The sequence below is a fragment of the Silurus aristotelis genome (genome assembly GCF_946808225.1).
Source record: "Silurus aristotelis genome assembly, chromosome: 8".
NCBI classification, from domain to species: Eukaryota; Metazoa; Chordata; class Actinopteri; order Siluriformes; family Siluridae; genus Silurus; species Silurus aristotelis.
Window position 1 is genome coordinate 18,527,625 of NC_139581.1, and position 22,640 is coordinate 18,550,264.

Genomic DNA, 22,640 nt, shown 5'->3' on the forward strand with positions numbered 1-22,640 from the left:
CGGTATGTGGAATAGTCAGGATTTTCTCCTTTAGAGAGAAATTTTGAAGCTGGACATAAAAAGCATTTTCACGCATGTGCAAAACAAATTTCTGGCATGGAATGAGTAGCCACATTAACTCTGCATTAACTGTAGTTTATTAATAATAATAATAATAATAATAATAATAATAATAATAATAATAATAATAATAATAATAACGTGTACCAAAGCCCTGTACCGAAAAATTTCTGTACTAATACATGTACCGTTACACCCCTATTTACAAGTACTGTATTGTGTCTCTTAGTATGCACAGTAATTCATCACCTGTTCTACATCAACAGGTTAAAGTGACTCCTGCCTCTTCTGCAGACTACACTCTTGAACCTTCTTCTAATGAGTATTTATTATGCCTTTGTGCAAACCAAATAAAAACCTTCAAATGGACTCTGATTCCCACTGTGCTTGGTTAGTCTTACATCTCTTATACTCTTCTATAAAACCTGTTTTTGCTAGTAAAAGTTTAATTTGAATGTATATTTTTACGTTTTTTTTATTCCTTTTTTTTTTGTTAAAAGTAAATATATGTTTACAATAATTTTATGTTAAAAAATTTGCAGACTTGTGCATATGTTAATGTAATTTTGAGGAATTCTCACCCGTTATACTGCACAATCTTTGTGTTACAGCTGCATTGTCTGCATTGTTTGACAAAGTAAAACCTAACTATTCTTAAACTTCTACAAAATACTAATTATGTATGTGGGTGACTAAAACATCAGGTACCAATAATAATATTCTAATGTTGATCTGTAGTTTGATCTATATCTGAAGTTTAATCTATAAAGCATAATAGAAAATTTGTATAGCATAAAGGTGATTATGTAACGCATACACCGTTTTTAATGATGACAATATTATGTACAAATGTATGTTACTTTACTCTAGTGGAAACAAAGGCATATAATTACACACATTAAATACACATTAAATTAGCACAGGGACAGATGAGACAGAGATGTAGACATTGCAAAAATAGACACACACATGTTGCTATAACAACAAGAACAGGAATGCAAAAATCCTTTAGCAGTGTGAGGTATGCGCTTCATGATACATAGCACTATATAAACTTCGGCTCACTTTATGTTAGAGGGATGATTTGTGACATGTACAACCTCATATTGGTTAAAATGCAAGCTTTATTAAAGTTCTAACAACTTCTATGAAGTAAGAAATAAGTTTATTTTTTAATACATGGTTGCAAAACATATTTATAACATGCTTATCTGTTAGTACAGATAATCACATATATTTCATATATTTTAACATGTTTCAAAAACTGAAACAGTAGTAGCATGTAAAAATCTTGACCATTAAAAAGTGTAGTTTTCTAATTTGTAAACCTGAATTCTAATGCAGATAATTTTCTTAGAGCCATGTAGGAACACAGCACATGGATAAAAAAAGATCTCAGTTTTTTCCTACAACAATATCCACTGTATTTTGTCTTAATTATAATACCTTTTATATCTGTATTTCTATTTACATCTTCTTTATTACATTACAGGAGTCGTAACTCTGACGGTGAGTGCAGAAGCAGAACAATCCCAGACTGTGTGTGACAATGAGATTGTGAGTGTTCCAGAGAGAGGCCGCATTGACACGGTTACACGAAGCCTGATTGTACAGGTTAGTGTCTTGAATATAAGTATAACTTTAAATTTGCAAACCAGTTCTTTATTATTCTCTGAAGTAATACTATTTCCTTTTTAGGCTGAAGGATTTGAGATGACAAAGAGCCAGAGCTGGCTTTTATGTCCACAGGGTCAGTCTTGTATATGTTTTTGCATTTATTACTATACATCTTGTTAGTTTAAATCTGATGCGCACAATATTTTACTGTTTAATAACAATGGAGCTGCCTTTCATCTTATTCACAGGCAATAGTGTTTCAGAGGAGCTAGAGTTAACAATTCCTGAGGATGTAATTCAGGGATCTGCACGAGCTTCTGTTTCAGTACTTGGTAAGACAGAATAACTTAATGTAACTTTTTTTATCTGAATAAAAAAAAAATAATAATAATAAAGCAAAAGTACATAATATTTGTCTTATAACACTGTTTTACTTGTGCTAATGATAAGTACTCCAACAAAGTGTAGAAAGGTTATAAAGCAAAGTTTCATTGTTATTCATGTTGGGCTATACTTGAACTGAATTCTGCATAAATGTACATAATAATTATACATAAATATATTTATGAAAAGAAAGGTTTTTTTGCGGGGGTTTGGGGGATGCGGATTTGTAGAGTTGATACAGTTTCCACACTTGGTTTTATACTTGCTATGGAGACAGGGTTAACCTCTGTAAGCTGAACTATTCATTGCTCTATAACACATTTATGTGCTCTTTAACACAAGGTAACACATTTGTTCACAGCACAGCATACAGAAATTTGTGCCTTCTGTACAGGCATAGGCCCTTAGCCCACTCTGTAATTCCAAGTTTGTGAGCATAAGACCACATGCATTTATCTCTTCAGGACAATGCGTCAGCAGACCTAGTGTTCCTCTGAAAACTTCCAAATTGTGAAACATTGTAAATTCCTTTTCCAACCGGTAATGGCAGAATTTCTCTGGCACCCATTAATTAGGAAAAAAGATTCTCAAAGGTTGCATAATTATTGTCATTTGGAAACAAAGTGTGGGTGGATGCAAGCAATCCTAGGCAATCATGCATAGGGCAAAAGTTGCAATTGCAAAAGTCTGCAAATATTAAAGGTTTTCTTGGCCTCTTCAGTCCATCTAATTTGGAACAGGTTCATTGCTACCACCTGAACAAAAGTTTTTTTTTTTTACCTTGAACCAAGGTTTTTCTTTTCCTCTGAACAGGCATAGTACTGCCATTTGGCCAAATGTCTGTAGACTTTTGGTTTCAGCAGATTTACAGGAGAGATTTTTTGGCTCTTTTAATGTTTCTTTCATATTCCATTTTATATAATTTAAGCTGTATTTCTGTACATCACTGATAAATAAAGGCCAATTTATTAACCTCATAGCACCTAAGTTTCTGGTCACTTACCATTAACAACTCCATTTTGCATATAATTTAAACATATATTCATTATTCAATTACAACCTTAAATGTGGTTTATCATATCTATGGTCAGTATCAGTATTCTATTGACTCTTCAGTGTACTGTACAGTCTGTGAAAAAAAAAAAGAAATAAACTAATAATTAAAAAAAGAATAAAAATATTTATTTTTTGTAGGTGACATACTTGGTCGTGCCCTAAAAAATCTGGATGGACTGCTACAGATGCCATATGGCTGTGGCGAACAGAACATTGCTCTCCTTGCCCCTAATATTTACATTCTACAGTATTTAGAGAACACTGGGCAGCTCACCACAGCTATCCGTGAAAGGGCTACTGGTTTCCTTAAGAGTGGTCAGTAAGATTATGTTTTTTCAGATTTTTAGATTTTACAGATCAACACTAATGATCCTAAATTGACTTTCTGAACTAACCAGGATAACATTTTTTGCCTTTACACAGGATACCAGAGGCAACTGAACTATAAACATATAAATGGTGCATATAGTACATTTGGCAGGGGGGAAGCGAACACATGGTAAGAATCTAAAGGCAAACCACCAGTTACACTGTAATTAAGTTTGTTATTGTGAACTTATCTAATTCGGGAATGTAAAAAATTTATATACTTTTTAATATATATCTTCATTACCAGGTTAACTGCTTTTGTATTGAGGACATTTGGCAAAGCACAGTCATACATCTTTATTGATCCAGACATCATTAACAGTTCTACGACATGGCTTGTAAATATGCAGAGATCAGATGGATGTTTTATAAGACAGGGTAGTCTGTTCAATAACAGAATGAAGGTATGTATGCTACTCAGGCCTCCTTTTTATTACAAACAAAAATTCTGAAAACATTTGATACATTTCTACAAGAATATCACAGCTTCATATCATGCATACTGTATCATTCTAATGTATTTCAGGGTGGGGTAAATGATGATGTGACTATTACTGCATACATCACTGCATCACTGCTTGAGTTGGGTAATACAGTTCAGGTATACAAAATTTATATGAGCTTGATAAAATGCTTCCAATCACAATCACATTAAGTAGACATTTATTTGACTTAAATTGTGTTGAAACTGCAAGTGTTTGTACATTTAAATTTTTTTATTAAATTTATTTGTATTTATACATACTTAAAAAATATATGTTGTTTTTCTTCTACATGACAATTTATATTTTCATTGTAGGATCCTGTTGTAAATAAAGGGATATTGTGCCTCAAATCTTCTCTTGGTAACATGACAAACACATACACTACTGCACTGTTTGCCTACACTTTCAGTCTGGCTGGAGAGAATGAAATTCGGAAGCAGTTACTGAAAGAGCTGAATAATGTTGCCCTTTCAGGAGGTACTGATTTATTGAAGAAATTTGTAAAATTTCTATTTGTAGCAAATGCAGCAAACTATATTTCTACATAAGTAAAATTGCGGTAAACATGCTTATACAAGCTACTCACAGGGAAACAGTTTGCCATATGGGTTTAACTGTGCCATATTCCATACTCTAATAGGGCACCTAATAATAATTGTTGAAGTAATTGGGCTCCACAGCATCTATATTTATTTTCAGCTTTTTTGTTTTATTTTTTGTCAAACTTGTGTAATAGAAAAGCTTTTTTTTTTTTTTTATGATTTCTGTGCTCTCTACAGGTCTCTGTTTTTTTCTGAGGTTGATAGTAGCAAGCTTCATAGGTGGATAATTTTTGCAAGTTAACACAGGGACAAGGAAGTGATGAAAAACGTCTAAATTTTCGCATAAAATATATTGTCTGTTTTATTTTAGATGGTCGTCTTCACTGGTCTCAGTCAGCATCAGATCAATCCAGTGCATTGTCAGTGGAAATCAGCTCCTATGTGCTGCTAGCAATTGTCACAGCAGATGAACTCACTGCTGCTGATTTGGGATATGCTAATAGGATTGTTAGTTGGCTGGTGAAGCAGCAAAATTCTTATGGAGGCTTTTCATCCACTCAGGTATTCAAATCAAATTGTACCATTTAGCGTTACTCAGTATAAAGAAAAATAAATGTGCAGATTTTATATCATTATGTAAATGTGTGTTTTTTGTTTTTTGTTTTCATCCAATCAGGACACAGTTGTGGCCCTCCAGGCTCTAGCTCTGTACTCCACTAAGGTGTTCAGCTCGGACGGCTCTAGCACAGTAACTGTAAAGTCAGCAGATGGAGACAGTCACAGTTTTGATGTGACACAGGACAACAAGTTACTGTACCAAGAAAGTTCATTAAAGGAGGTTCCTGGAAAATACATCATTGATGTGAAGGGCTCTGCCTGCGCATCAGTGCAGGTAACTCTTCCTATCTTACAATCCTTGTTTCTGAAAAAAACACTATTCTATCTCAAGAAAAATGCAGTCCTTTTAATTTATTGTAAGTGATTATATAAGCACTGGCTACTCTAACAAATAATTTTATGCAGATCTTTACAATTTCTTTCTGGTCTACATATTAATTTGCGTTTATTATTGTTAAATTCATTTCTTCATGGTTTAATCCGTTTGTTAATCCCTGCTTGCAGACAGTGGTTTTCTACAATATCCCCATGCCTACTGAAACTAATACATTGAGCATCAGCGCTAATACTGAGGGAAACTGCACAAAATCCTTTGGACATACTTTGTTCCTCAAATTCACTGTTGGGTAAGAATGATATATATATATATATATATATATATATATATATATATATATATATATATATATATATATATATATATATATATATATATATATATATGTTATTTAAACCATTTCATATAATGGTTAATGACTACAGTTACTATTTTTGCAGTGACAATAATTATTAATTTATGTGCTTTTATTATTGTTAATAAATACTACTGAATTTATTTGCACAAATTTGTTTCCCCAGATATAACGGGACACTAAACAGCACTAACATGATCATTGTGGACATAAAACTCTTATCAGGGTTCACAGCAGATCCTGCTGAAGTAAGGAGTAGAAGTGTTGCTGCAATGTCTGTAACTCACATGTTGTTGAGATAAACATAGATGTTCAAATGCTTTGCTACACAAATGTTTATAATATAACAATTATTCCTTTTTTTCTAGCTAAAAAAAGGCATTTCGGTGGAACGGGTGGATTCTAAAGACGACCATCTGATCATGTATATCAAAGAAGTAAGACGAGAACATGATTTACGAATGTTATACAGTATTAATTATGACCTTAATTGCTGTATCTGTACTGTATATCATCTCAAAGAACCACATATATTTATTTATTACACTAAGTAGATTAAAACAAATATGAGGTAGTGTGTTACAATATAATACATGTATACACTACTACAATATGATGCCTGTATCTCTAACAGCTCCAAAGTGGCATTCCTATCAACTATAGGCTGCACATTAAACAGGTGCTTCCTGTGAAGAATCTCAAGCCGGCTCAGATCAAAGTTTATGATTACTACCAAACAAGTAAGAATAATTACACTAATTAAACAATTGTAACTGTATTGGTAACATTTGCTGATTTTGAACATATTTTATTCAGGTGACCAGTCTGAGACCGAGTACAACTCTCCCTGTGTATAGTGTTTGACATCGGAATGGAAGATACAGAAAATAGTTTGTTCATCTGTATGATGATTTTACATGTATTTTCTATTTTCTGTAATTTTTCATTGTTGAAATAAATAAAAAATCCGTCAATGCCTCATAAGTTACTGTTTTATTAAAGATCTTCACAATATGATAGTATACTTTAATAGATAATTAAAAAAACATTTTTTCAATATAACCTTTATAAATTTCAGGAATTGATTGATTGGTACTGTATTTTGTTTTATTCCAATCTAAATTTACTGGAAGTGTGCAGGTATACTATTCAAATACAGATAGTTAAATGTAACAAAATCAACTAAAACAGCTAATGTTCTTGGCCCCATCTTTAATATTTGTCCATTTGTGTGCTACCATTGCATAAGAAAATAGTAGGATGTATGTTTGTTTTTTTTGTTTTTTTTATGGTCAAGGCTGAAATGTGTTTGCATAAAGTTTGTTTAAAGTGTGTACAAAAGGTTTAGGCTAGTGACTATGTTTGCTGTATGCAAACTTAGTCTAATGACTACAAAAGGTACAATAAACAGACAAAAATAAACATTTTTGATTTCTGTATTTATTTAGTATTATAAATAAATCCTACCTCCCAATGGAACAAAATGCAGACAAGATAAAAACTGTGAGCTTTATCTATTTATTAAGATTTTCACAAGATCAATATATGTAATAACGTCAAAAGTGCCACGGAAACGTGTGAAAATATTTTATTATATTTTATAATATTTGTATTAGAGTTGTGTATAAGTATGTCTGCAACTGCAGCTTGAAGTGACCTATTTCCAACTTTCCTGTTCATATTTTATGGACCATCAATCAGCAAATTGCATTATAATGTTTATTTTTACAAAAGCTTTTCTTTTTTATTACCAAACGTTCAGTTATTGCATTTGCATTATTTACAAAAAATGAAAAAGTAAATAATTTATAGGAAATACATTGATCAAAATAGTTAATCATTAGTTAGGGAAAGACAGATTGCCCAATTTTTGGCTGAGTGTCCTTTTATAAAGGGATCAAACATCAGAATGTTGGCATTTTGTAATCAAGGTTATCATGGTGGTCATGCAGGTTTACATAAGAATAAGGCTATTGTTAGTCTGTTTTCTATTTCTCCCTGCCTATGGAAACACTTCAGGACCGTAAGTAATCAAAATGTATTTGCCATACTTTAATATGTTGTTTATATGCAGACATGTTTGTTTGTTTGTGTGTGTGTGTGTGTGTGTGTGTGTGTGTGTGTGTGTGTGTGTGTGTGTGTGTGTGTGTGTGTGTGTGTGTGTGTGTGTGTGTGATAGGAATTGCAGATACTATGGTCTAAGATTCACAACCACAAATAGTATCAAATATTTCAAATAATTTCTAAAATCTACATATAATAAAATCTCAATATTCAGTAGTTTATTGAAGTGTATTGTGCACTTAGTAGTATGACAACTGCATTTAAAAATCTATAGCACAGTTTGTGAGATTGTATAAGGAAACTGACTGGTAAATTTTTCATCTTGGAAAATATATCAGTTCATTTGTATGTTAAAGCAGACAGTTGGCGTTATGTTTTTGTATCCAAAAGTGGTGAATTGTTACTGTCTTTACTGGCATGCAGACATTTCTTTAAAAAAAAAAAAAATTGTGGAAAAAAGTAAAGTTTATGTATATATATATATATATATATATATATATATATATATATATATATATATATATATATATATATATATATATATATGTTTATAAAGTTTCTTCTATCTCCATTCTCTTTTACTATGAAGACAGCATGATTGTGTTAAAACCAAAAGTACATTTCCTGTGATCTAACACTTTTTTTTATTTATCCTTCATTGTGTTTCTCAAATATTTGGTCTTTAGATATTTTATGGTGACATTTCCGGCAGTCATAATGTCGGGCTCAAAAGCTACATTTTGTGTGAGTCTTTTGAAGCCTAACGAGACTCTGCAAATGAACATTTATCTGGTTCACAACAAAGAGAGCAGAATTCTTTTACAAGAAACATTCGAAAATGAATTTCACAGTTGCTATAAATTTGAGGTCAGCAATCATAAATATAATTTGTATAATTTTTATATTTATTAAAAAAAGATTAATGCTTATTGTTGTGGTGTGATATAAAATACACTGCATCCAAACAGGCTCCACTGGTCGAGAATGAATCAGTGCAGAACTTCAAAGTATTAGTCAAAGGTAAAAGTTTTATTGTGACAGAGACAAGTAAAGTGATGTTTAAATCATACCAAAAATTGGGATTTATTCAGACGGATAAACCTATCTACAATCCAGGACAAACAGGTGATTAATTCCTGCATTATTTAATATCTAATTAAACTATTTAATTAATGTTTATTTGTTACTGATAATGCACTATTTTTTTTCAACAGTGAATTTCAGAATTGTCTCTATGGATTCTAATTTTATTCCCCTTGAACAAAAGGTAAGTGGAGACTGAATGCTTTGAATATTTACTAGCCTTCAAGTCTATTACATTAGTTCAGGTTTTAGTTACAACACAGCTCTAAATGATCATATTTAACTGTACAAGAGCGGTCTTGTCTTTTTTTAAAGACTAAATTTTAAGATCTAATTTTACACTCATCTTTAATGTATTCTCCAAATTGAAGCAAACATGATTTAATGTCATTAATGGTATTTAAGATATTTTAGTAGTTTATTTAATTATATTCAATTATTATTTTTCACAGTACAGCACAATTATTCTGAAGGTAATTAAATAAAACAATTTTATAAACTCATCATATGAACATTTTTATGTCTACACCTTGTTTAATGTCTCTTTAATATTTTAAATATGCAGGATATTAATCAGAACATGATTAGTCAGTGGACTAATGTGTCCTCGACAGGCCTGATATTGCAGCTTTCATGTCAGCTAAATGCAGAAGCTCCAGAGGGCTATTATTACTTAACTGCTGAAACTGAAAATAGGTCAATCACACACATTTTTCAAGTGAAAAAATATGGTGAGTTACACTACTACACTTTTTTTTTTTTTTTTTTTTTTTTGAAGGAACTGACATAATTTACTATAACTAAAAATAGATTTGACTTGTAGTTTTACCCAAGTTTGAGGTCACAGTAAAAACATCAGAAGAGCACAGTATCGTTGAAGAGGAACTGAAACTGGAGGTTTGTGGAAAGTGAGTAAATGTTTGATGAAAAAAACACTACAATCATTTTTTAAAAGACTATGATAAATGCTTTTAAATTCAAACATTTGCTTATGCATTTTTAAGGTACACTTTTGGACAGCCAGTACCTGGTGTTGCACAAGTGCAAGTGTGTCGTGAATTTAGAAAGAATTATCTTGAGAATGACCAAATGATTTCGCCATGCCTGGTAGAAACAATAGAGGTGTGTAATGTATGTTATTTTTTAGGTTTTTTTTTCTGTTTACTGAAATTCTCAACATGTATTTGTTTGTTGTTTCCCACTAGATGAGTAAGACTGGTTGTGCTTTGCTTGTATATAATGTGTCAACCTTCCTGAATTCTGAATTCAAGGCTAAGTTAGAGAACCGTCTTATTGCTACTATTACTCTAACAGAGGAAGGAACAGGTGAGTTAGTAACAGATACTTGTGGGAAAAACAGTGATTATTTTAATAATAACTTGCATATTGTAAATTGTTGTTTTTTTTGCTTGTTGTTTTTTATTTGTCTAGAATTGTCTATGGTAAAATCTGTAATCATAGGACTCACTTACCAAATTGGTCAATTGGAATTTGTGAATTTACCAAAACATTTTGAACGACACAAATTTATAGAAGGAACTGTGAGTATTCTTCACTTTTAAACCTGTATTGGTCCACCCATACTGCATTTATGTGTTTTGAATTTTTAAATAAGTTTACATCAATTGTTCTTTGCCTCATAAACAGATTAAAGTTACTACCTTCGGTGGAACACCAATTCCTAACAAGAAAGTGTATCTTTTAGAAGGTGCACGTTGGTCTCTAAAGTTACAACTTAATCTTACTACAGATGGTAATGGATTAGCTAACTTCTCAATCAATCCACCTGCACATCCTACAAGAGAGACTACATTACTGGTATTGAAATTATTTGAAATCATTAAACGTTAAATTTAAAATCTGTTAAATGTATCTTTAAAACATATGAATGTTGCATTTTCTGTTTCGTTGTTATCTAGGCAAGTGTTAATCCCGTGATGAAATACAGTGAATACAAAACGCCATTCTTTTTTTTCAAATGCTGATGCAAGTTTGCAGCTATTTGAACCCGCCACACCGTACAATCCAGTGTTCAGTGGACTGTCGATAGAGAACTCAGAGGAACCATTTAAATGTGGTGCTAAAATCCCTATAACCATTAACTACTATATTGTTGGAGAAACTACAGAAAACTACAGCATTGGTCTTGTTTACATTGTAAGTACATGTAATTTAATGTAGACAGTGAATGCCTGACAAGTGTATTATATACAGTACATCCCAGCAGCTCTAAATGTAATTACCTATAGTACATGCATTATATTTGTCTCTCTGGTTTAGGTCTTATCAAAAGGAGTTATTGTCCATCATGGGTATGAGAAAGTTGATGTTGAAGAGTCTACAGATGTCAGAAATGGAAAAATCTCATTTAAATTATCTGTTGCTGCTGATTTGGCTCCAGTAGTGCAGGTTGTGGTGTACACTGCCCTGCCCAGTGGGAATGTTATCGCTGCTAAGAAGAATTTTGATGTGGAAAAATGTTTCAGAAATAAGGCAAAGTAGCACCATTATACATACAGTCAATTAGAGTGCACATAGCCATGAAATTGCTAAACCTGTCTAAACTTATTTTCATTTTGCACTCCAGGTTTCTCTGCAGTTTTTGCCCACTAAAGCAGTTCCTGGTGAGAAGAACACTCTCAAGCTTTTGGCTCATCCAGGTTCACTGTGTGGCCTCAGTGCTGTGGATCAGAGTGTGTTTATTTTGGAGCCAGAAAACCGTCTAAGCATTAAAAAGGTAAAGATGAGATTTACAGAATCATTTGCTTATTTAAGTTTACTTGTTTTTTAAATATCTCCAGCTAAGAGCTGAAGCAATTACCAATTGATATTGGTAGTTATTTAGACTTTTGGCATTTTAAGACTAAATCCAGGAATTTACATCAGTGTAAGCAGCAAGGGTCAAAACAAACCAGGTTTCTGCAAGCAACTTTTAAGCTAATAATTAACCAGATACAGTGGAACCACAGTTCATAAATGATATCATGGCTGAGCCAGAACTCAAACCAAAGAAAAGTGCAACCTAACAAGAGATTTCTTTAGTGACAGTAGGAGTTTTACGAAAGTATGGTATAATAACATTAGGCACTGCATTCCATTTCCGTACAAATTCTACTTCATAAATTGCCATCCACTGATATGGACACTCAAATACACTTTGTTCTCATTGATATAAAACAGTTGGAAACAAAACATACAACACAAAAACACAATTTTATCGTTATTCAATAATTTGTGCATGTTTACAGCTCTGAGTCTTTTTCTATAATGCTTAATGAGGTTGGAGAATACATGACAAGGTTTCTGAGACATTTTTCCATTCAGAATCTCTCCAGATCTCCTCTTCAGTTTACCTCACAGGTTTTTTTAATTGGTTTCAAGTCAGTGGACTGGAATGGCCACGGCTGGGCATTAGTTTGGTGTTTAGTAAACCACTTTTGTGTTGATTTTAATGTATGTTTTGATCCAACCATGGCCTATTTTAAGCTTTCTGGTATAGGTAGTTAGGTGTTTATTTAATATCTGTTGTCCAGGTCATCTAGCAGAAAACCACCATATTTAACAGTGGGCATGAGGTACCTTTAACTTAGACTAACTATGTGTGTGTGTGTGTGTGTGTGTGTGTGTGTGTGTGTGTGTGTGTGTGTGTGTGTGTGTGTGTGTATGTGTGTGTGTGTGTGTGTGTGTGTGTGTGTGTGTGTGTGTGTGTGTGTGTGTGTGTGTGTGTGTGTGTCAAACACACCTTTGGAGTTTATGGTCAAAAATATCTATTTTGGTGAATTTTTTGTCAATTTTTTTTATATTGTTCAGCATAGATCATAGAACCTGATTACATTTGAAGTTCCTTTAGGTCTGGCAAACTGAGAATTCGTTTGTTGTATGAATGAAAGTACAGTTTTTTAACATCCTCTTCACAGTGTGTTGAGACAATAAAAACACCCATCATCTTACCGGTTAATTTATAACATTTCCAGCTGCCTGGAACTTCTTCATTGCCCTAAAGTTGTAAATGGGACACTCTTTATTCATAAGAATATCAGTAGATATTCTTAGACACCTCCTAAAAAGTACATATAATTTAGAGGGTAACTGTAACATTTGTCACATTTGCTTTTTGATCCTCTACAGATTGATAAGACCTTGTTGGCTAAATAAAGCAGTAACATATTTTATCAGTATAGGAGCACAAATATAATGCTATTTACTGCATTTACTTTTAAATAAATATAAATAGCTTTATGTTATTTTAATCACACATTTAAAAGTCACAAAGAGCATGCTGTTTATGATCTCCTTATCATCTCTGATCTCTCTCACAGATATTTCGGTTGTTGCCAGTATCATTAGCATTAGGTTATCCCTATGGGGTTGAAGATGATCAAGAGTGCTTGCATGTTAGACCTCGACGGAGTTTTTGGGTTGACTCTGCTTACAATACGTTAAAGGTAATTGACTGATTGGTTATGACATAAATGGCTCTGTAAATTTGTGAATAAATGTCAATACAGTTGAAACAATGTGTACAAAATTAAAAAAATTTATTGCAAAATAGAAGTTAATGAAATTTGTAGAATGTATTTTTTTTTATTTTGTAAGTGGCCTAACCTGACCTATAAACATATAATTATAAATAAAAATAAATACATTTCTTTTTTTTTTTGCTCTATTTACTCTAATTGGACAATGCCTGATTACTGCCTATGTTCTGACTTTTATCTAGTCTTGTTTTGATTTGTTTTACCACGTCTTTTTGACACATTCATTGTTAAGTACATCTCATGGTTGATTTTTAGTTAATCTCCACTTACTTAATCAAAAACCATTTACAATCTAATTTGTAAAATTCCCTACATTAACTATGACTTATTATCACTTGACAGCGAGTGGGGCTGAAGATGGCAACAAATTTGGCTATTAGACCACCTCAGTGTTTGCTGTACAAAGGCTCAAAGTTTAAGTTAGCAACTTTTGTTCATCAAACTCAATATGGTACTGTACACCCATACCAATTTTCACCTTACATCCCTGATTCAAAACTAAATGGGATATTGTGAAAAATTATAATAAACCCATATTTGATTTGCAGTAGAACTTAAAAAACATTGTAAATAATTAAACTGAGGAAATGTTTATTTTCAAGGTAAAATAAGATTTTTAATTTGATGGTCACAACATAACCTAAAAAAGTTAGGATGGGGCAACAAAAGACTGGAAAAGTAAAGAGCCTGCTCGGGTCCCATAAGAGTGGGACATACCCCGTTGAACCGGGTAGACTGATACTCGAACTAAATTGAGTAGCCTTTCTCTACAGTGCGCAAGACCCACTGACACAGGTCTGTCAGACTTTCCCAGGCTGCCAGACAATCTTTTATGGAAACCAGTCTCTCGAGACTGGTCTCCGGTATGCCTAGAACAGCTGGAGCAATGCCCTGCAGCCATTTTAGGGACCTTCTGAAAGGTGGCGACCCCCCGCATCCGCTATGGCGGAGGTACCGGGCGGAGGTTGGAGGAGACATTACCTGGAGATCTTTGTGCCCTGAAGCACCATACATGGCACGGTTGACAAACCGACTTCCTGAGGGCGCAGAGGAGTGACGTATACTGAGTTGCATACTTCCAAGTACAGTAATGTTTCATTAATTCGCATCTCTGATGTGAATATGACACAGACTGGGGCAAAGTGGAAAAACCTTTCTGTTGTCAGATTAATTGAAATTTGTAATTCTTTTTGGAAAACATGAATGCTACATCCTCTGGACTTAAGTGGAGATGAACCAGCCAGTTTGTTCTCAGCCTATGAAATGTACAGCTTGCAAATCTATAAAGACACCATCAATGCTGAGAGGTAATCACAGATTTTAGAGCAATGCTTCCATCTAGATTATGTCTTTTTCAAGAAAGGACTTGCCTGTTTCAGCAAGACAATTCTAAAGAGCATACTGCATCTATTAGAGAAGCATAGCTTCATCGTAGAAAAGTCCAGGTGCTTGAACTCATCTGCAGTTCAGACCTTTCACCAATTGATACCATTTGGTGCATCATTAAAAAAAAAAAAAATACAACAAAAAGAACCAGGACTGTTGAGCAGCTAGAGTTCTGTTTTAGACATTAATGTTACAACATTCCTCTACCAAAGTCCATCAACTGGTCTCTCCAAGTTCTATAAGTATATGGAAGCTTGGCAAAAGAAGAGGGAACGCTACGAAGGAGTAAACATGGCCCTTTCCCAACTTATTTGAGACGTTAGGCAAACTTAATTTTCTTAAAATATTACATTTCCTATACATCAACATCAACAATTGATGTGTTTTTAATGTTCATTTATGTATAAAATATGAGTTGAGATTTGCAAATCATTGCATTCTGTTTTTATTCACAATTTATTTATTTATGGTTTTCTACACAGTGTCCCAACATTTTTGGAATTGGGGTTGTATAAAAAAATGGTTGTTTATCAAATAGTCCAGTTTGTCATTCAAATAGTTAAGTAGAGTATGCTACATTTTATTTTAGGTGAACGTGGTTATTCTGGTTATAGTATGTCTGGATTAGATGGAGGAAGCACTAAGACAGTTCGTAAATTCTTCCCAGAAACATGGCTCTGGCAACTGTCTGAAGTGGGGTTAGTAATTAAATATATTAATTCCTATCTTTTACATAAAGCATATTAATTAGTCAATAAATGTAACAAGTAACATGAACTGAGGATAATGAGCATAACTATTGTTTACTTTTAAAATTTATTTTATAATTTACATGGTAGTGTAGTGATTCTCTATATTTGTATTTCCATCAAATATTAATTTAGTTTATTAGCATGTATGTAAGAGTCTCATTCTGTTTTGGAAATAAGATTTTGAATGATAAGTAACCATAATTTGTGTGCTATTGGTTTTCACAGTGACTCTGGATCAGTACAGCTTCCTGTCACTGTTCCTGACACCATCACCACTTGGGAGACAGAGGCTTTCTGTGTGTCCTCTATAGGTCTGGGACTGGCTCCTCCTGTAAAGCTCACTGTATTTCAGCCATTCTTCCTGGAGCTCTCGTTGCCCTACTCTATTATCCGAGGAGAGGTTTTTGAGCTGAAGGCCACTGTCTTCAATTACCTTTCCAAGTGCATTATGGTAATATAAGGCCAGGATTTTATATATTGTGTCACTTAAAATGTAAAGTAAATTAATATCGGTGCCTCATTAACAGGTCAAAGTGACCCCAGCCCCATCCTCAGACTACACTCTTGATCCTTCTTCTGATGGTGAATATTTATCCTGCCTGTGTGCAAATGGAAGAAAGACTTTCAAATGGACTCTAATTCATGCTGTACTTGGTGAGCTGCTTAACCTTTTCAAACTTTTCCCTGGAGCTCTCTGTTGTATACATATAACATATTATATATATATATATATATATATATATATATATATATATATATATATATATATATATATATATATATATATATATACAGTGAGGAAAATAAGTATTTGAACACCCTGCTATTTTGCAATTTCTCCCACTTAGAAATCATGGAGGGGTCTGAAATTGTCATCGTAGGTGCATGTCCACTGTGAGAGACATAATCTAAAAAAAAAAATATCCAGAAATCACAATATATGATTTTTAAAGTATTTATTTGTATGATACAGCTGCAAATAAGTATTTAAACACCTGTCTATCAGCTAGAATTCTGACCCTCAAAGACCTGTTAGTCTGCCTTTAAAATGTCCACCGCCACTACATTTATTATCCTAAATTAGATGCACCTGTTTAAGGTCGTTAGCTGCATAAAGACACCTGTCCACCCCATACAATCAATAAGAATCCAACTACTAACATGGCCAAGACCAAAGAGCTGTCCAAAGACACTAGAGACAAAATTGTACACCTCCACAAGGCTGGAAAGGGCTACGGGGAAATTGCCAAGCAGCTTGGTGAAAAAAGGTACACCTATTGGAGCAATCATTAGAAAATGGAAGAAGCTAAACATGACTGTCAATCTCCCTCGGACTGGGGCTCCATGCAAGATCTCATCTCGTGGGGTCTCAATGATCCTAAGGAAGGTGAGAAATCAGCCCAGAACTACATGGGAGGAGCTGGCCAATGACCTGAAAAGAGCTGGGACCACCGTTTCCAAGGTTACTGTTGGTAATACACTAAGACGTCATGGTTTGAAATCATGCATGGCACGGAAGGTTCCCCTGCTTAAACCAGCACATGTCCAGGCACGTCTTAAGTTTGCCAATGACCATTTGGATGATCCAGAGGAGTCATGGGAGAAAGTCATGTGGTCAGATGAGACCAAAATAGAACTTTTGGGTCATAATTCCACTCAACGTGTTTGGAGGAAAAAGAATGATGAGTACCATCCCAAGAACACCATCCCTACTATGATGCATGGGGGTGGTAGCATCATGCTTTGGGGGTGTTTTTCTGCACATGGGACAGGGCGACTGCACTGTATTAAGAAGAGGATGACCGGGGCCATGTATTGCGAGATTTTGGGGAACAACCTCCTTCCCTCAGTTAGAGCATTGAAGATGGGTCGAGGCTGGGTCTTCCAACATGACAATGACCTGAAGCACACAGCCAGGATAACCAAGGAGTGGCTCTGTAAGAAGCATATCAAGGTTCTGGCATGGCCTAGCCAGTCTCCAGACCTAAACCCAATAGAGAATCTTTGGAGGGAGCTCAAACTCCGTGTTTCTCAGTGACAGGCCAGAAACCTGACTGATCTAGAGAAGATCTGTGTGGAGGAGTGGGCCAAAATCCCTCCTGCAGTGTGTGCAAACCTTGTGAAAAACTACAGGAAACGTTTGACCTCTGTAATTGCAAACAAAGGCTACTGTACCAAATATTAACATTGACTTTCTCAGGTGTTCAAATACTTATTTGCAGCTGTATCCTACAAATAAATAGTTAAAAAATTATATATTGTGATTTCTGGATTTTTTTTTTTTTAGATTATGTCTCTCACAGTGGACATGCACCTACGATGACAATTTCAGACCCCTTCATGATTTCTAAGTGAGAGAACTTGCAAAATAGCAGGGTGTTCAAATACTTATTTTCCTCACTGTATATATATATATATATATATATATATATATATATATATATATATATATATATATATATATATATATATATATTATAATATTACACATGATATATTTACATAATTAATTATTGACAGGCAACAGCCCAGTTAAATTTTCTAAAACTTGATTTTGACAAACTAAATAGCAGTAATATAAAACAGAGGTGTGGCCCTGTCCAAAAGCAATTTTGCAAAGAAGTTAGTATTTTATTGATTAATGAATGAATGAATAAATGAGCACATGCTTTATCTCTTGGCATCTATGTTCATGTGCATACTACTGGTTTAAATTACTGTACTTGAAGTTGATACTTCAAGTAATTTTATAAATTCTGTTGTAATATGTCACTATTTTGTCTGTTGTAATATGTCACTATTTTAGATTTAGAGTAGAGCAATGTAAGATTCAAAGACTCCCAGATAATTTCTTTGTTCTCTTTTAGCAGCACTAAATAAAAGAAAAAGGAAAATGTTATTCTTACTTTTAGGAAATTAGCAGAATTGATTGGACTGGACATACCAGCAGCTTACACGTCTTAAGAATAGTAGCAAAACCTTTTTTTTTTACCTCTCCGTGCAACTGCACTGATTTGGGAAAATAACAAGATCTTGTGATTTTGTGATCTAGTGTTTTTTTTTCAACCTGTACCATGAATAATAAAAAAAATGGCTCTTGACCTCTCATTTGCTGCACTGAAATCCATTTTATAATTGTTAATATGCTACAGGAGTCTTGAATGTGACGGTGAGTGCAGAGGCAGAACAATCCCAAACTGTGTGTGACAATGAGATAGTGAGTGTTCCAGAGAGAGGCCGCATTGACACAGTTACACGAAGCCTGATTGTAAAGGTGGGTGTCTTAAATATAAATGTAACCTTAAATGTGTAAACCTGTTCTTTATTAGGTTATGATCTAATATATTTTTGTCTTTAGGCTGAAGGAACTGAGAAGACAAAGAGCCAGAGCTGGTTATTATGTCCTCAGGGTTAGGCATATATATTTTAGCAGATTATTTTTCTAATTGCTAACACTTCTACTTCTACTAATAATTCTGCATTAGTTTAATCTGAACCAATTAATACTGTACTGCTCAATATAATGGAGCTCACATTAACTCACTTACAGGCAACAGTGATTTAGAGGAATTGGAGCTGACTCTTCCCGAAGATGTAATACAGGGATCAGCACGAGCGTCTGTTTCAGTACTTGGTAAGACAAAAAAAAAGGACGAAATTAATGCAATATAATTAGCAATAAAAGGCAAGATGACCATGAAAACATGTAGTGTTAGAGTTGTAAAGTGGTGGCACCTGCAGCATTGTAAAACAACTAAAAGGTGTGATTTAAGATCTGGTAGTGCTCTGGGAGAGAAAAGCATGACAAAGTGAATGATTATATGTCACTTAGCTGGAGTTTCACCATTAATTGAATTAGTTTCTCCATTAATTGTAATTGAGAGCAGCTGATGTTTTATGCACACCTGTCACTACAGTGAAGTAAGCCCATTGAATAAGTTCTTCTGGAACTGAAAAGGTACACATCTTAGTAGACTTTTTGGTGCTGTGGTTAGATTTTTCCATGCTTGTATAATGTATTAATCCATCGCCAAAATGACTGTAAACAAAACAAGACTTTTTTTTTTTTTTTTTTACAAAATAAAAAAAAAAATGGTAAGGAATGCATCCAGGAAGGGTATCCGCACTAGCATTCCTGGAACCCAGTCAAAGCAGAAGAATAAGGTCCACCTTGTTTGTTTGGGATTTAGTTGCTGGTGTTTTTCAAGTATCAAAGGAGTTTTTTTTTTCAGGACTGTATCATGAATTACAATGTCATCAAGATTTGCAGTCACTTCATAGACCACAAATTGCAGAATCCTTATTGGACACTCCTGTTGGTTTTTTACTCATAGGGGTGTATATGTCCAAGGTAGTTTTATCTACATGTACAATGGGATGGAAGACAATCACAAAGTACATTCTTCCAATGTATACCACTATTCATTTCAGTGTATGTGAACAGCCTTTCAAGCTATTCTCCCCGGTATAATTTAGTGATGTGTACAACAAATACATCATGTTGTCTAAATAGTTCAGTGGTTCAACAGTTTATTTTTCTTTACCTACAGTATATCGATAGAGAATTAACCTTCTGTCTTGTTATGTAGGTGACATACTTGGCCGTGCATTGAAAAATCTGGATGGGCTGCTGAAGATGCCATATGGCTGTGGTGAACAAAACATTGCACTTCTTGCCCCCAATATATACATTCTACAATATCTAGAAAACACTCAGCAGCTCACCACAGCAATCCGTGAGAGGGCTACTGGTTTCCTAAAAAGTGGTGAGTGAGATTATCGTTTTATTTTAGGCATGAAATAAGCATTTTGGAACAGACATTTCTTTAAACAATCAGAATGAATTTTTTTTTTACAGGATACCAGAGGCAGCTAAACTATAAACATATTAATGGTGCATATAGCACTTTTGGCAGGGGAGAGGAGAACACATGGTAGGAATATCTTAAAGCAAATCATGATGTGCAGATTTAGTGTTCAAGTGATTTAAATCGATTATTTCTTTTGTTATGGAAAAAATTATTGAATACACACACAAATCTCCTCCACCAGGTTAACTGCATTTGTCCTGAGGACCTTTGGCCAAGCACAACGTTACATCTTCATTGATCCAGAAAACCTTAAAATTGCAAAGAAATGGCTGATAAATAGACAGAGACCAGGTGGTTGTTTTATAAGACAGGGTAGTCTATTCAATAACAGAATGAAGGTATGTATGGGATCAGGTATAATGTCAGTCTATACTACATAGTTAAAATTTTATTCAATTAGACATTCCATATACTATTTTACGCACAGTTTTTTATGTATTAATTTATTAGAAGAATAACAAAATCATTTGGTATAATTTTCCATTAATTTAATTAAAAACCATTAGAAACAGAATTAGAATTTCAAAAATTCTATAGCATTTTTTAATATTTGGCATGATTTAAATACTTACAGGGTGTGTAAACAGAACTGCAATTAAATTTATTTCATTACTTGATAAATAAATATAATGTGTTTTTATTAAATTACATTATATTTTGTCTACATTAAATGCTTAGGATAATGGTTTATGAAGGTTAATTAAACTACTAATTGCACATAATTTTATGATTTAATATAAATATATGTCTAAACAAATATATCTCTATTCTCGAACATTCGCCATAAAGTGACTCGTATCATTCTACTATATTATAGGGTGGTGTAAATGATGATGTGACCATGACTGCTTACATCACTGCATCTTTGCTTGAATTGGGTCACACAGTCCAGGTAAAAGCATGATGGTCAAGTTAAAGGATTGACACTGCAATAACATAGAGGAAGATAAGAGTTAATTCCAGCCAAGCAAAAAAAATATTTTTTATTTTTTTTATTAAACTTTAAATAGAAGCTTCCTTGCTAAATTCCTTGATTTCTTTTTCTATACAATAACAAATGTTTGATTGCAGGATCCAGCTGTGATTAGTGGGTTGTTGTGCCTAAAGTCTTCTATTGCTAACCTGACAAACACTTATGCCACTGCACTATTGGCCTACACTTTCAGTCTGGCTGGAAATAATGAAATTCGGGAGCAGCTACTGAAGAAGTTGGACAGTGTTGCCATTTCAGGAGGTACAAATTTATTTAGGATTTGAGAACAATTGGAATTGAGAACAATGCTGTTGCAAGCTTCTCACTGAGAAATAGTTTGTGGATATAGATTTTACTGTGCTGTTCTCCTTCTTACACATTAGCTGTAAAGGGCAGGTAATGCACATCCAGTGACAATTCTAGGTTGTGTCTGAAACATCCTTCAATACTTAATAGGATGATGTTACACACAAGGTCCACAAGTGTGGTAAAATGAAGGAATATGGTTTGTTTTATTTCGAATTCCTTACAGTCAGCAAAACAAAACTCTCGCCGATGTGGATCAGGGTAATACTGCACTTCCGCATCCCGCAATTTTGTGCTCTTTCTCTAATAACACCTGTCTGTAGAGCTCTTTTTTAAAGACACAGACATAAACATGTTCAACAAAGAGAACATGAAAAAAAACTAAAAACATTACAAAACCCAGAAGAAACTAATTTCATCAACATAAACAATACATATTGTTAACAATTATCAGCAAAAATAAATACAAATAAAACAAAACATTTTATTTATTTATTTATTTATTTATTTATTTTTGTGGGGGGATTGGCTTGTTCCCTTACATTCTCCCCTTCAAAAAATTATGTCGTACCGACATCCTCTGTTTAATCCCAGCGTCCGAGACGCGTAGGTTGAGCAACAGGAGTCAGTGATAGTTACGCAAGGATACAATGTTGGCCTCCCCAAAATCACATTTACAAGTATCTCCTGTGTTCTCGTAATGTGTCTGTAGCTCTCATCATTGTGCACCAATAAATCAGCTACATTGTTAATTTTTAAAACATATACAATGCAAGTTTTGGCCTATGGACCCCATCTCCATCTGGCTCATAGATGTCTTCATTTGATTCAGTCTTTGCCAGTT

The 22,640-nt window shown here is 33.8% G+C and overlaps 1 protein-coding gene across 1 annotated transcript in view; it reads left to right on the forward strand.

Annotated features, from left to right (window-relative positions):
- LOC310730582 (uncharacterized protein) overlaps positions 1 to 22,640 on the forward strand; it is a 91,100-nt gene that overhangs the window by 18,552 nt on the left and 49,908 nt on the right. The window contains 45 exon segments of the mRNA XM_083549597.1: positions 327 to 450; positions 1,553 to 1,674; positions 1,759 to 1,810; positions 1,926 to 2,009; positions 3,256 to 3,432; positions 3,541 to 3,616; positions 3,734 to 3,890; positions 4,013 to 4,087; positions 4,286 to 4,448; positions 4,884 to 5,074; positions 5,190 to 5,405; positions 5,636 to 5,757; positions 5,990 to 6,071; positions 6,192 to 6,260; positions 6,458 to 6,563; positions 6,640 to 6,674; positions 6,902 to 6,915; positions 7,718 to 7,846; positions 8,574 to 8,754; positions 8,856 to 9,012; positions 9,102 to 9,154; positions 9,423 to 9,443; positions 9,536 to 9,701; positions 9,794 to 9,878; positions 9,975 to 10,092; positions 10,176 to 10,296; positions 10,402 to 10,511; positions 10,618 to 10,788; positions 10,890 to 10,934; positions 10,936 to 11,127; positions 11,251 to 11,463; positions 11,558 to 11,707; positions 13,290 to 13,415; positions 13,851 to 13,959; positions 15,484 to 15,592; positions 15,872 to 16,097; positions 16,174 to 16,300; positions 18,799 to 18,920; positions 19,005 to 19,056; positions 19,197 to 19,280; positions 20,236 to 20,412; positions 20,505 to 20,580; positions 20,699 to 20,855; positions 21,335 to 21,409; positions 21,589 to 21,751. Of these exon segments, the coding sequence (XP_083405723.1) occupies positions 327 to 450; positions 1,553 to 1,674; positions 1,759 to 1,810; positions 1,926 to 2,009; positions 3,256 to 3,432; positions 3,541 to 3,616; positions 3,734 to 3,890; positions 4,013 to 4,087; positions 4,286 to 4,448; positions 4,884 to 5,074; positions 5,190 to 5,405; positions 5,636 to 5,757; positions 5,990 to 6,071; positions 6,192 to 6,260; positions 6,458 to 6,563; positions 6,640 to 6,674; positions 6,902 to 6,915; positions 7,718 to 7,846; positions 8,574 to 8,754; positions 8,856 to 9,012; positions 9,102 to 9,154; positions 9,423 to 9,443; positions 9,536 to 9,701; positions 9,794 to 9,878; positions 9,975 to 10,092; positions 10,176 to 10,296; positions 10,402 to 10,511; positions 10,618 to 10,788; positions 10,890 to 10,934; positions 10,936 to 11,127; positions 11,251 to 11,463; positions 11,558 to 11,707; positions 13,290 to 13,415; positions 13,851 to 13,959; positions 15,484 to 15,592; positions 15,872 to 16,097; positions 16,174 to 16,300; positions 18,799 to 18,920; positions 19,005 to 19,056; positions 19,197 to 19,280; positions 20,236 to 20,412; positions 20,505 to 20,580; positions 20,699 to 20,855; positions 21,335 to 21,409; positions 21,589 to 21,751 (5,380 nt within the window).